Source organism: Pollicipes pollicipes, unplaced genomic scaffold (genome assembly GCF_011947565.3).
Source record: "Pollicipes pollicipes isolate AB1234 unplaced genomic scaffold, Ppol_2.1 Scaffold_4530;HRSCAF=5331_pilon_pilon_pilon, whole genome shotgun sequence".
In the NCBI taxonomy this organism is placed as follows: Eukaryota; Metazoa; Arthropoda; class Thecostraca; order Pollicipedomorpha; family Pollicipedidae; genus Pollicipes; species Pollicipes pollicipes.
Window position 1 is genome coordinate 667 of NW_023596505.1, and position 14,914 is coordinate 15,580.

At 51.4% G+C, this 14,914-nt stretch overlaps 1 protein-coding gene across 1 annotated transcript; it reads right to left on the reverse strand.

The window, feature by feature from the left end:
- Positions 1-388: 388 nt before the first annotated feature.
- Positions 389-14,914, reverse strand: LOC119097836 (phenoloxidase-activating factor 1). Its single transcript, XM_037220790.1, has 7 exons — positions 14,766-14,914; positions 11,767-11,867; positions 10,205-10,357; positions 6,874-7,040; positions 3,557-3,584; positions 1,510-1,560; positions 389-722 (listed from the first exon to the last, which is right to left on the reverse strand). Exons 2-7 carry the CDS (start codon positions 11,849-11,851, stop codon positions 409-411), a joined length of 798 nt encoding a protein of 265 aa, XP_037076685.1. The 5' UTR covers positions 11,852-11,867; positions 14,766-14,914; the 3' UTR covers positions 389-408.

Here is a 14,914-nt window from a genome sequence, read left to right on the forward strand (position 1 = left end):
GCATAATTTGATACGCCGCGCAAGACTGACCGTCGTCCAGGTGGCCCGCCAGTCGGGCCATGCCGACGCCGTCAGCTGTGCTGTGTAGGCGCGAGGAGCCTGGCTCGACGACTCCACCCGGCTGGGACAGCCGCAGCTAGGGCCCTGACTGCGACTTCTAAACCACATGTGCCACGGTGCACCTTTCAACGACGGATTAGAATGAGAATCCATTTCAACCCTAGCGCCTACGCTTTTATAACATTACTCGAAGTGCATAATGACCCCAACCCATCACCCTGCTAGACTGTGTGGAGTTTTGGCCTGGCTCCGTGGAGGCACGGAGTCAAATCACGCTGCCTGCTGCCGACGCGCGACAGCAGTCATTCGTCCCCCCGCGCCACCCAGCAGTGGCCGCCGCCGCGGCCCTCAGTCGCGCATGTTACTGACGATCCACTGCTCGTACTCGGTGACGCGTGTGTACACGTCGGGCACGTTCCTGGTGCCGCAGCGGGCTGGGCCGAACGAGACGACGCCAATCAGGTAGTGCGGCTGGCCGGGCGCGGGCATGGCCATGAGCGGCCCGCCGGCGTCGCCGGCACACGCGCCGCGGTCGCGCTCGCCGCCAGCGCAGATCTGCTCGGCTCCGATCAGGGTCCTGTAGCTCCGGTACACTTGCGAGCACTCCTTGTTGCCCACCACGGGCACGGTCAGCTCGCGCACGGTGTCGCCTTGGCCGCGAACTGGAACAGACGAGTTGCCGAGTCACCACGGACGAATACAAATCGCACGGATGTGGTGAACATGCACATCATTATCACCCAGCTTATTGTGTTCTGATGTCACCCGCAATTTTCCAAGACCGATTCCGTTACGTTACATTTAAGAAGAGGCGTCTACGTTCACGTACATATGCCAATGTGCAGTGATTCGGTGTCTCAAAGACAATAAACCGCGGCAAAGGCTATCGCTGTTTGATAAGATACATGAAGGCTAGATGCAAAAGCCCCCAAATGAACTTCGCAGCTCCACCATCACATCAGGGTACTTGCACAAAAGCTGCGGTTGTTTGGTAAAAATATCTAGTGGGCATGTTCGGTTACAAGCATCTTCATGTCCAGATATTTATCAAACAAGAAACTATGGAAATTCGTGCGGTCCAAAATAAAATTTGCGTGCTTCACAACGTACTTAATGTAAATCGTCCCAAGTATAAAATCTGGCACTTGAAATATACACCAACCTAAGCAAAGCAATCGCAAAATAATTAAAACCAGACAGCTCCCAAATTTCCATGAACGAACACACACCCTGAGGCCATATTTATAATTTTGCCTTTATCGCCCTTGGCCCGCTGTCATTGCACGTCCGGCACTGGCCCGACTTCGACGCTGTTTTGATCTCCGTATCCGGGCTTCAGTGACGCCGCCGCGGGCCCCATTATCGGCGTACAAATGGGGGTGAAATGCATCCTCCGGACGCAGCGACGTGTTTCTCCCACTCAGTGGCGGGGCAGTCATCCATACTCACTGGCGCCAAAGCCGGCCACAGTGAGCTCCTGGCCCACATGTGCTCTCCGCACTGAGCGTCGAACGGCAGGCAGATGGGCCGAACGTAATCTGAAAAATCGCACAACAGGTAAACAAACTGGCACTGATTGCTTCCATCAACAGGTAAGCAAACTGGAAATGCTCGATGACACCAATAATCTTCAGGCACTTAACGACGCCTGCAGATGGCGTTCGCATCGGTGTCACAGTCATCTGCCACCAAGCTGTGGCGGTACGAGGGCGAACCGCTACCCAGCAAGCATGTTTTGAATGTCAGGGCCCTTGCGTCTAAGTCGGCCGTATCACCAATTTCATCTAGCATAGCCGGTATTGTAAGATCTGGAGGTTGAAGAGCTTGCAACATTACGCTTGGAAATCATACTTGATGAAAGATCATAATCGTAGGTATATCAATGTTGTATGTATGCACATCTAGGGTAGCGTGTCCTAGTTTTGCACACACCGGACGCCTTTTTGGACACCTAAGAACTTTCTGTAACGACGCTTTCCCTGCTAGATTTAAGCTGGTGGCCATGGCTATCTTTTCTTGAATCATTTCTTGAGATGTTCCCATCCTGCAGTTATTGAGATACTACCTATTTCAATCACAGGAGGGCATTTTCTAACCTTCTGTTTACGCTTGAATAAACAGACCTATTTACTTTTTACGGACAGGAAGACTATCTAACAGTGCAACAATTATTTCCTTTACGAGCAATGAATCTGAGTCCAAAAGCAAAACATGCTTGCATTGTCTAATGGGAAGACATTTTTACACACATTTTCAAACACTGCATTGAGAGGAATGTCCGGCACCAGGTAGTCCTGAGGCGCAGTAAGGAGAGAGGGGCGCGTACACGGCATTAGGAATGACCGGTGGCGCATAATGTTAGCGAAGCGTAGCGTGCGTTTATAGCTCAAGAGGAGAACGTGCGCCCGTGTTAAGAACCGGGGCGATCGGCGCGTGTACGCGTACTCATACGCATTTGCTACGAAGCTGTGGTCATTTCATGTCAATCGAAATAGCGTGTACCGATAAGGGGACAACTGGGGATGTGCGTATTGAGGGCGCCTGCTATGAACAATGCATACATGAATGCTCATCCCTCGTTTGCCTCCACATTGCATATACTCTTAAAGCTACAACTTCGTTTACTTACGATGGGTGAATACAAATGCAAAGCATGCGTTATGCATCGAACATTCTTTGCGTAAAATATAATGATATTATGAAATATATATACATATATATAATTATCTATATATATATTATATATATATATATATATATATATATCAGCCATTTTTACTATTTTGCCCGAACCTTTTGCTTGCCAGGATTTGTGGGATCAGCACTCACTCTAAGCAGTACTTGACGCGTGGTCCTGGTCATATCATCTGATTATCCAAGTACCAAGTTAACGGCAGAGTTTTACTTGTCACATTGCTCGGCATGGTCCTTTTAACTTCCGTCGAAATTTAGCACGGCCACTTCCTCCGGCCACAGGTCATGTCAGTTATGGTCAAACAGTGAGCGCCCAACACGCCTCAAACCCTTCCCGCCTCCGGTGGATAAATCAGGAGATAGCCGCTGTAAGCAACTGGGCTTTTGGGAACGAAACAATGTATATATATATATATATATATATATATATATATATATATATATATATATATATATATAAATCAGCAACTGAGTACGGCATGAAGCCCTTGACCGATGGTGCGTTTGTAAACGGGAAGTTGCTTTTTTACCGTCGCGTGTTCCGAGCTCAAAGTCTTGCACACGCCGCGGTACTCGGCACTAATGGTCATGCCGCGAGACTGTCCGTGCAGAATGGCCCTGTGACAGGGCGGAGAGCGGCGCCAGGACGTCGGCCGTCGGCCCCGCCTGTGACTCTGACTCACTGGTGCGCCGCACCGGCCGGTCCAGCCGCACCAGGCGCGATGTCGTTCCGGTACTTCACGGGCCTGTGGTGCTCCTCGTGCGGGATGATCTTCCTCGATAACCGAAGTCCTGCACCGGCTCCAGTGCACAACCTCCCGGCCGCCGACCTGCACAAACACGGGAGGCAAGGGGGGGGGGGGGGGCAAGATCAGCGCGCGGCGGACCGCAAACGACGCGGTTGAAGACATTATACACCGCGGCACATCACTGGAAGATTCCTTGCGGTGCACTTTAATGTCCTGCTCATGGCCAAGTGATGCGCGGAGGAGGGGCCTGTGTAAACTCCAGGTACATGGCCAGTGAGCCGTAACATTCCTGAGAAATCCGATCCCAGCCAGGGGCGACGCTTCATGACTGTGACGTGTCGGACACCAGGTGACCAGGTGACTGTCAACCAGGGGCGACGCTTCATGACTGTGACGTGTCGGACACCAGGTGGCCAGGTGACTGTCAACCAGGGGCGATGCTTCATGACTGTGACGTGTTGGACGCCAGGTGACCAGGTGATTGTCAACCAGGGGGCGACGCTTCATGACTGTGACGTGTTGGACGCCAGGTGACCAGGTGATTGTCAACCAGGGGCGACGCTTCATGACTGTGACGTGTCGGACGCCAGGTGACCAGGGTGATTGTCAACCAGGGGGGAAGCTTCATGACTGTGACGTGTTGGACGCCAGGTGACCAGGTGATTGTCATGCGAGCCCAAGACGGCGTAAATGTCGAAAAGGGATTGGTGTTCACACCTCGATTTTAAGCACTGCCCTACAGACACCTGGTGGTAATGCCGAGAAGACCACATGGGATAGGCTGCAGGAGCCCGTTATGTATGTGCATGCAATGAAACGCCCTTCAAAACCTGTTTTTCTTATAGTTATCTTTTTATTGCGACCCCATCACCCTCTTTATTCTTTATTTTATCGGCTTGCCGTGCATGCCAGAGGCATTTCATGTCATTCCATACGTCTAGCATATGCTATTTTATTTTAGCGTCTACTTTAGGCTCTAAACCTCCCACACGACTCCCAGAGTCGCAGAAGGAGAGAGGGAGTGGACATGAGCTGCCAAAATGTACCCCCCGCCAACGCACACAACTTTCAGCCGGACTAACTTCAGTCAAAATAGTACACGTTTGGTGAATGCCCGTTCAACAATGGCGTTTTCCTTTCCTCACATTAAGTATTTTCATTTACATCTTTTCGGCAGATGACAGCATTTGATTAATTCTTACTGGCCCAGCGTAATATTTATGAAAATGCATGACTGTCACGTTTCATTTCTCAAGCGTTGTAAAAGCACGGTTAATTTCTCAACAGAAACACCACCATGATTTTGCAACAAATCTGAGCAGTGCAGACAGCACCACGCATCGCCACACAATCGGCCAGCTAGGTATTGCTAGGTAGGGTGCTACTCGTGAAACCTCTCTTCTGCCTAATCTGATATGTTCGTCTGGTGGTAATCTGATCAAGATAGCATACACGTACACAATATATAAATGTTTGTGTTCAGCAACCAAAAAAGACAGCATGCATGAGATGATTTACGCATGTATATATATATACATATATATATATATATATATATATATATATATATATATATATATATATATATATATATGTATATATATATATATATATGTGTGTGTGTGCGTGTGTGTGCGTGTGTGTGTGTGTGTGTGTGTGTGTGTGTGTGTGTGTATGTGTGTGTGTGTGTGTGTGTGTGTGTGTGTGTGTGTGTGTGTGTGTGTGTGTGTGTGTGTGTGTGTGTGTGTGTGTGTGTGTGTGTGTGTGTGTGTGTGTGTGGTGTGTGGGTGTGTGGTGTGGTGTGGGTGTGGGTGTGGGTGTGGGTGTGGGTGTGGGTGTGGGTGTGGGTGTGGGTGTGGGTGTGGGTGTGGGTGTGGGTGTGGGTGTGGGTGTGGGTGTGGGTGTGGGTGTGGGTGTGGGTGTGGGTGTGGGTGTGGGTGTGGGTGGGTGTGGGTGTGGGTGTGTGGTGGGTGTGGGTGTGTGTGTGTGTGTGTGGGGGGTGTGGGTGTGGGTGTGGGTGTGTGTGGTGTGGGTGGGTGTGTGTGTGGGTGTGTGGGTGTGGGTGGGTGTGGGTGGGTGTGTGTGGGCGTGTGTAACAGTTCATTACCGCCAAGTTATGCCTGCATAAATACAGCGCTGCCGGTAAACAGATACATTCTGAATCACAGCAAGTGGTTGAAAGTGGTGCAGCCTTGAAAACACGAAAAAACATGTCTGAGTGGAGCTATGTAGCGTGCCGTTGGAACGCCCACACGATTGTAATTAACGACTTATGTAGATCCGTTTTCACCAAACTTTGAAGGCAAATCTCCCTCTGCGGTCTGTTTGACACGATTATGACAGCATGCACATAGGTGCTAACTGTTGGAATGCAAGCTTTGTCGGTCAAAAATGGCAGCGTAGACAAACGTTCGGAACGCTTAATGTCAAATGCCGGATTTAGACGAAGATTGGCGTAATGATTTGCAGATGCATCGAGTATTCCACGAGGAGGATGTTATGCCCTGCAGTACCTGGAGGCTGGATTTAGATTGGATATTTGCATGCAGACCTCGACTACCTGGTGCCATGACAATTGTGCTCAGCGTTTGCAGAAGTCTGCACGATCAGGCCATGGTTGCATCGAGGGTGCAGCGGGCCGAGCCCCCGTAAGTGGCGGTCTCGCGCCTTCTGGGATTTCGGCTGTTGAGTTTGATTGGCGCTTGTTTCTTTCGGTTTGCTGCAACGGTAGCTGCTAGACCTTGGCAGGAAGTAAAATGGAGTATGGATGTTTTGCTAGATGGATGGATGTTTTACTCACCAGATAACAGTCCCGGCTGGTGGTGGTGCCGTGCTCACCAGATAACAGTCCCGGCTGGTGGTGGTGCCGTGCTCACCAGATAACAGTCCCGGCTGGTGGTGGTGCCGTGCTCACCAGATAGCCGTCCCGGCCGGTGGTGGTGCCGTGCTCACCAGATAGCCGTCCCGGCTGGTGGTGGTGCCGTGCTCACCAGATAACAGTCCCGGCCGGTGGTGGTGCCGTGCTCACCAGATAGCCGTCCCGGCCGGTGGTGGTGCCGTGCTCACCAGATAACAGTCCCGGCTGGTGGTGGTGCCGTGCTCACCAGATAGCCGTCCCGGCCGGTGGTGGTGCCGTGCTCACCAGATAACAGTCCCGGCCGGTGGTGGTGCCGTGCTCACCAGATAGCCGTCCCGGCCGGTGGTGGTGCTGTGCTCACCAGAAAACAGTCCCGGCCGGTGGTGGTGTTTTACTCACCAGACAACAGTCCCGGCCGGCGTTGGTGTTTTACTCACCAGATAACACTCCTGGCCGGTGGTGGTGTTTTACTCACCAGATAACACTCCTGGCCGGTGGTGGTGGCGTACTCACCATCTGACAATCCAGTTCTGTGGAGACGTTGTGCTCGCCCAGGCGGACGGATGAGACGCTCAGCCGCTTCGGGAGCCGGCTGACGCAGTGCGCCGCCGTCAGCACGTACCGATTGTTGATCAGTGTGCCACCGCAGTTGTAGGTGATCTTGTCGGGCGTGGTAGTGCCTGCGGGTACACGGTACGTGGTTTGTTGGCGCACAAGGTGTCCCATCTGACTCGGCTTAGAGGAAGCACGGTTTGAGGATGCTCCCAGGAGACCCAGAGTCATTCCGCGGTCTCGAGGTCGAACGGACTAAAGCGGTGCACACTGCTAAACCTGTTCGGACGGCTAGTTATGCCGTTTCTGAACGACGGCCACTGCTGGCTGACATGAGTCGTCGCCCCTCACGGCCACTCAGATGCTGGGAATTTACGCCGATAAGACCCCGGATCTGGTCTGGAAAACCAGTTGTTACAATGCTCCACATCTTACTTCCATTTTTGTATAATCTGACGTCAACCTAAGATGATTTGCTTGCACGGGTCGCATGAGAACGCCCGGGCGGTATCTACATCTCCGTGTGACACCAGCCGCATGAAAGTGGCAGCGTCCCTAAACAAGCGACGGGCCTCGGATAGCGATCGCCACCATGAACACCTATCGGCTCAGTATGATGAACGATCTTTCCAAATTCACGAGAACAGCCCCTCTCGGTCGTAAACGTCCATCTCCAACGCGATGTTTGTCTGTCCTGGAGAGATCTGCACACGTGTGTTTGTCTCAGTGCTTGCCCCTGTCGGTGTCTGTAAAAGGGTTTGCGGCGTGTTCGACGTTTTGAGAGGAAAAAAGGAGCAGGCTTATGGGAAGCCTTCTGAAGGTTTAGCGACATATGCCATCCGAGACTCTGGTCTCGCCGGTTGCGACAGCACCATCTACGATAAGATCATCAGCTAGGTAAAACAGATCAGCATCTGGGTCAAGGTATGTATCTTATGCACGCTGCTATTTGGCTTACAGGTCATGTGAAGTCATATCAGTCACATCAGTTACAGTCAATAAATTCCGACGCGCTGTCCGCTTTACATTCGAACAGGCAATCAAACTAAATAAGACTGTTAAAACCTGACGCAAATCGCTCGTCACCCTATGGCAGCCAATCACACGTCAGTAATACTCTCAGCTTTCATCACAAGGTGTGTGTCAAGGTGAGGAAGGGGGGGGGGGGCTGACGACTGGGTGATTAGCGTGGTCGACTCCCACGTGGTAAACACGGGTTTGAGCCACAGTTGTGCCGCAGAAGACACTGTAAGCGGGTGCGCGAAGACAAGCGTTACCGACTGTTCTAACGAATATGTAGACTTCAAACGTAACGGTGATCTTTGACGGAACGGATGTGTGCAATCCGAGAGCTACGTCTGTTGCATATAAATTACCAAATACATGCTTGGCTACGGCTCAGTGCGTCAGACCAATCTTGATCGACTGTGCGTGGAATAGTGGATGCAATATGCGGATGGTACTATGAGAGTACGCCGCTTTGCAGGATATCTGGAAGCCTCTTCGTTCCACATACAGATTCAATATGCACATTCAATGCTGACCTGTCTCTTAGCATTTGAGTTCATGAAATGTTGTCATTACAATGTTGGAATGCGTTTGTATTTGGTTTCGGCTTGCGTTCCACCCTACAGACGCACGCCGCGGTAGCTGTTTTCCCGGCATGCCATTTGACCTTCTCACACCTCTTGGCTTGATCAGACTTATGACGTATGTCATGCTGAAGGTGAGCACTGCGAAATCGATGGTGAAATGTGGGATCAATGAAAACTTACGGCAGCTCTTTCAATGAAGTCCTCCTGCGGTGCACAGCCAGTCAACTTGGTAGCAAATCACTGAATTTTGCATACAAATTTCAAATCGACATCAAAATCCGAAATATTTCAACTTCAATTGATTTATGACGTCATCGGTAACCATTAAGTAACCAATATTCTCCGCCGTGAGATGCAGGGATGTGGAATGTCATTTGACAACGCGCAGTCGCCACCTTCATGTCAGGGGTGGGAAGGACCAAAAAGGCCTCCGTCAAGCAGCTTCACGATGGCCAAATATCCCACTTCATTCTCGGTTAACTGGTTTAAGCTCATACGAGACCCGAATGATACAAAGATACCCTGTGCTTTTTATGCGTGTCTAATGATGTTAAGCCCATTTGTTTATACCCATGAACCCATAACCGCAGAACCCGGGCCGGGTGAGTGGAATGCCACACATAATGATAACCAAGAGCGGCAGCATTGCTTAGACCATACAGTATCTAATGACGGCCAGTAGGGTTGTGTCTCGTTCCGGGTGCAGTTGGAAGTGGCGACGGGGACGGCCAGTAGGGTTGTGTCTCGTTCCGGGTGCAGTTGGAAGTGGCGACGGGGACGGCCAGTAGGGTTGCATCTCGTTCCGGGTGCAGTTGGAAGTGGCGACGGGGACGGCCAGTAGGGTTGTATTTCGTTCCGGGTGCAGTTGGAAGTGGCGACGGGGACGGCCAGTAGGGTTGTGTCTCGTTCCGGGTGCAGTTGGAAATGGCGACGGAGAGGGTCAAAGTTTCTCTGCGCCAAAGCGGAATCGATTCCTTTCAAGATTCGCCCACGCGCGCAGTTCGCAGTTCGCAGTCAAAGACACACTGTGCTTCGTTTTGGTGACGATCATCAATTAATAAACTCATGAAGGAATGCAGACATCTACTTATGTTATTTTCTTCCTACTGCTGTTCTTTGTGCAACGGGGGAGCAATAAGATACGTCAGTGTTATCAAAGATATGGCCCGTGTGGGTTTTTATGCAGCCCATGAAACTATTTATCACTTGTGACCGGAATCAGCCGCATCGGAAACAAAATCTGGGAATCAGCCATGTCTGTTCGGATTGGAATCCGAGTCGACTTAAAAGTATGCTGTGCTCGGTGTCAGAGTCGGAGTCAACCCCACATGCTGTGAGCCAGAGCCGAAATCGACTCCGGTGGAGCGAAGTCTGGTGCGGGTCTGATTGTCAGTTCCGATGCTCAGCAAGGGTGAACGAGGGATACCTATGTGGAGTATTCAACGCCGTCCACTGACGGCAAATGCTCGCTACAATGAATGATAGCCCATAAAGCCACCGTTCGAGTGTACTGATCACGAAACGAGCAACACAGCCTTGCGTTCCATATTCTATAAGGTGAAGGTGAATGTGCAAATTCTCCCCCTACCAAATATCAGCAGACCCGCGGGTGATTATTGGTTCATCTCAGCAGAGCCCTCTCGGGATGATCGCCACGATGGGCAGCTTCACACTTCATACCACAGGTAAGCGCTTACTGGTGTATCCCAACAGAGCCATCCAGGGGTATTCGCCGAGATGGACCTCCTCCTCGTCGAGGTTGGTGCCGGGCACGTTGATGCCACATCTGTCGTCGCCGAAGGACTCCATGGGAGGCAGGTAGCCCAAGTCCCGTGCCTCCAGCAGCAGCACTGCAGACCGAAGGTGGCGTGTTAGCGGGCAGATGGGATCGCCATTAGTGGTACCACCGCGCCGCCTGCCGCTTGATGGGATCGCCATTAGTGGTACCACCGCGCCGCCTGCCGCTTGATGGGATCGCCATTGGTGGTACCACCGCGCCGCCTGCCGCTTGATGGGATCGCCATTACTGGTGCCACCGCGCCGCCTTCCGCTTGATGGGATCGCGTGCAGCGGTGGAACAAATCACAGCTCACTTTATTAAGACGCTGCTGCAGTGCGGCAGAAAAAAGTTGATCCCATCAAATAGGCATCGTTTCGCAGCCTTAGTGGCGGATCTCAGATCGTGTTATCTGCAGCTAAATTGGGATATCGGATTACTTGGATCTTGGTATTAATGCAAAATTGCATGACATGAAAACCTGATAAATATTCACTACCTGTCTTTCCGCCTCTGGCTTGTTTTTAGTGCTAGACAATTTCAGCGAAATTTTGACTTTGACATGAACCATGCGGGCACCAAAAAGCACGTAAAATTCAAGCACGCATCGCTTTCTAGTCTAAGTGGCAGCTCTCACACCCTGTTATCTGAGGTGGAGTCGTCAATGAACTTGAGATAAAGGTTTACTTTTGATCTAGGTAGTAACCCAAATTGAATGAAATGAAAATCCGATGGATTATCACCAGTTATCTTTCTGTTTCCACCTTTTTCACGTTAGAATATGGTCTTCTAGGTCCCTGGCATCTGGAGTCGGGAGCCCATCCACCTGATCTGCTAGGTCCCTGGCATCTGGAGTCGGGAGCCCATCCACCTGGTCTCCTAAGTCCCTGGCATCTGGAGTCGGGAGCCCATCCGCCTGATCTCCTAGGTCCCTGACATCTGGGGTCGGAAGACCATCCACCTGATCTCCTAGGTCCCTGGCATCTGGAGTCGGAAGACCATCCACCTGATCTCCTAGGCCCCTGACATTTGGAGTCGGGAGCCCATCCACCTGATCTCCTAGGTCCCTGACATTTGGAGTCGGGAGCCCACCCACCTGATCTCCTAGGTCCCTGGCATCTGGAGTCGGAAGACCATCCACCTGATCTCCTAGGTCCCTGGCATCTGGAGTCGGAAGACCATCCACCTGATCTCCTAGGTCCCTGGCATCTGGAGTCGGAAGACCATCCACCTGATCTCCTAGGTCCCTGGCATTTGGAGTCGGGAGCCCATCCACCTGGTCTCCTAGTACCTTGGCATCTGGATGGGAAAATGCGTCGCAATGACATGCCAATGTGTTAACGATCCGAAAACATGGGACCCGAGGCTCAAAGCGCTTATCGCTATCCCCATTCCAGTCCTGACCCACTGGCCGTCGGCTTATAAGGGTCCGTCAGCATACAACAGGCGCTTGGTCGCCTGTGTGCTGGTCGTGAGGCTTACAGCGCTGTGCCGATGGAGATACGCCAGGCCTCGTCGCGGTGCAGGCCGTGGAGGCCAGCAACAGTGCAGCTAGCCAGCCCAGCATTGTCGAACGCGGGGTTCTGCAAGAGATACGTGATTCGATCAGAGCAGAGGAGCGACAGTCGGGCTTCCCGACCAGAACCATATGTGGAGGAAAGATAGGAGCAAGGCGTTATGCTGTGACTCACATGGAGCTGGGGTGGGGGCTGGCTCACGGCCCATTGCGCTCGAGTGACATAAAGCCAGCCAGCCAGTGCCAGCCACGTGCCAGCTCGCACGTGGTGGGGAAAGTTGTCATCTCTTTTTCACACCCTGTGAGATCTGAATCTGTATCAGAACCAGAAGTCAGCAGGTAGTCATCAGAAGATGACCTGCTGACAACGAACGAAAGATGAAAATTCGTCAGCAGAAAATGACCAGCTGGGTGCTTGTGAATTCGGGCAGTGGTATGAGGCCACCACTCGCAGGTAGGTAAATATAACATTTAAAAAAATAAACTTGGGTATGCATCCGAAGTCACAGCAACCGAACATGGCGACGCGGATGTCGTTCCCCAATGTCCTGTGCCATCAGAGCACGTAAAAGATACCAGCGGATCGTGTCTACGCCGTCCGTTAGTTTAGGTTGTTAGTCGTACAATCGACATGCGCTGCATAAGCTGCCCTGATAAGCTGGGTGCGCTGTTTGGCTGTGACGAGATCAAGGAAGTGGTAGAAGGTTCCACTTCTCATTCGGCAGAACAATGTCTGTGGCCACGTTACAGCACAGCGTCGCTAATAAACTAATTCTCAACAGGCGCACCGAGTGGAATATTGACGTATTGGCAGTTAAGGCAGGAACGTTTGCTGTATGTATGTTAGTGTTAACCTTAGTTTGTAGCTGCGCTCATCACGAAGGAGATGGCGCTTCATGTACCTGAGCATCCTATCGTCTCGCACACATTTGTGCTGCAGAGAGACGTAAGCAATACAGCCAAGCCCAAAGGACCTGTCTCCGCATTTCTCTCATACGACGCATCAGACACTTTCCTGACTCAGTGGGCGAGTTTGGTCTTGTGAGCGAATGTCCTGGAGGGATAGTTATTAGCATCAGCAGAATGTCAGCCTACGTGGCTCCACCTGCGAAGCGTCAGCGTACAGTGCGTCATTTCACCAACACAATTTAGTAGGGCACAGTGATAAGGAGTTCGTTTTATAGTTACCTCTCACACAACAGCGAATGGCGGCTTCTGGCATTCTCAAGAAATTCGTGAGATCTTTCGGCGTAATATGGACACAGGCACTGGGCCAGTTACGACATAAACAATGTCGGCATTACCGCGCCGGGGCAAAAAAGAGAAGCAATAAGGCGAAAAGCGAGGGCATGCCAACAATCAGTAAACCATGCAGCGAGGGGCCAAGGAAATGCACAAGGCAGCAGAGATTGCATAAGCTTGTCTCTGATAACCGCTGCCACAGACAACGCCCAGATTAGTGGATCGCTTTTGGTGCACGGCACAGCAAAGCTGTCCAGATAATCCACTAACAGCCGGCACGCCGGATAACAAAAATAAGAGGATTTCTGGGATGTTAACAGAATATCTGTGCCGGACGTTATGCCCGCAAACGGAGCCCCCAAGGACGGAACACGGACTGTCAACGAAATCGAAGTCACAGAGGCCTGGACTGTGAATAGGACCGTTGTGACCTGCATCTGAGCGGTTAGGAGAGAGCGGTTAGGAGAGTCTGGTGATGGATCTTGGGACTGCGAAGAGGACCTTTGCGTCCGTCATCTGACCTGTTCGGAGAGCCCCGTGACAGACCTTTGGACTGTCAACAGGATCTTAATGACCTGCATCTGAACTGTTCGGAGAACCGCCGTGGTGGACAGTTGCACCGTTTACGCAGACTCTGGTACAAACATATAAGCTATCAGCAAAGAATCCGTGACACATATTTGAACTGTTAACAGAGTTTCAGTGGCAGGCATACAGACCATAACCAGATCCAAGCCTCCGTGATAAGGTTTCTGTGACAGAAGTCTGGTCAACAAAGCCCATGTGACATACGTCTTGCGACGTGACTTTCAGCAAAGTGAATGGCGTATGACTTCACCGCTGCTAGAATCTCTGTGATAGACGTTCTCATGGTCACCGCAGTGCCAGCAACCAGATAGATGGTCAGCAGTCCCTACCACTGACGTCTGGCTAGCCACAAGTCTAATGCAAACACCTGAAATGCCACTGGAATCTTTAACACCTCACCGAAAAAGTCTGGCCGACTGGCAATCACTCGCCCGGGCTGAGTTACTTGCCGAGGAGTTCCCAAATAGCAGCTGATACGCTGGTACAGGGTGACGAGAGTGGCCGAGCGCCAGACGGATTAACGGAACGGTAAAGAGCTTTGCGCCTTTTGCGGTGCCTTGCGGTGGCTCTCAGGACATTCTGATGCCAAAGCTGTGAGGCCCAACAGCAAGAGAAATGCATGGATGGGCCGCAAAGTCGCCGTTCGTAAAAATTATCAACTTGCCACTTGCCTACCGTTAGGAACCACTACTATTAAAAGTGCATTAAAGCTCAGACCCGAAAAAAATTACGAAGCCTTTAGAACGTTGGTTAGCAACAAAACAAGACGCAACAAGGCACCTGGATGCCTCACTGTGTCAAGGTATCAGGATACCTGTGGATGTTATCGATGTCATCATTGCACGGTATAAGTTTTGCTTAACGATTTAGACGAGCCAAATCGCTCGTCGAACGCACTGTGAATCGCTCTATCGACCTCTTTGAACATGTGGTCAGTACGGCTTACTTACTGTCATCTTTAATGTGCAACATGCATGTTGGAAAACGGTTGTCGGCCTGAGGATATTAAGGTACCGTACATCGCCCAGCCTGATAAGATACCTCAGCAAGGGTTACCTTCGACAATAAACTGGCAGAGACTAAAAACACCGAGTGATCAAATATCAACACAGCAGTTTGTAACAGGAGTTCTCACTGTGTGAAGCTTCGCACACGTCTGCGTCCGCAGCCCGTGTTTTCTGGTCGGCGGGCGATCGGAGCTGGCGCACACTCCTCTGTGGGCAGTGCTTCTGCTGGCGTCTCTGTCAGTCGACGACGGCGCCGCCGCTGCTCCTCGTCCTTTAT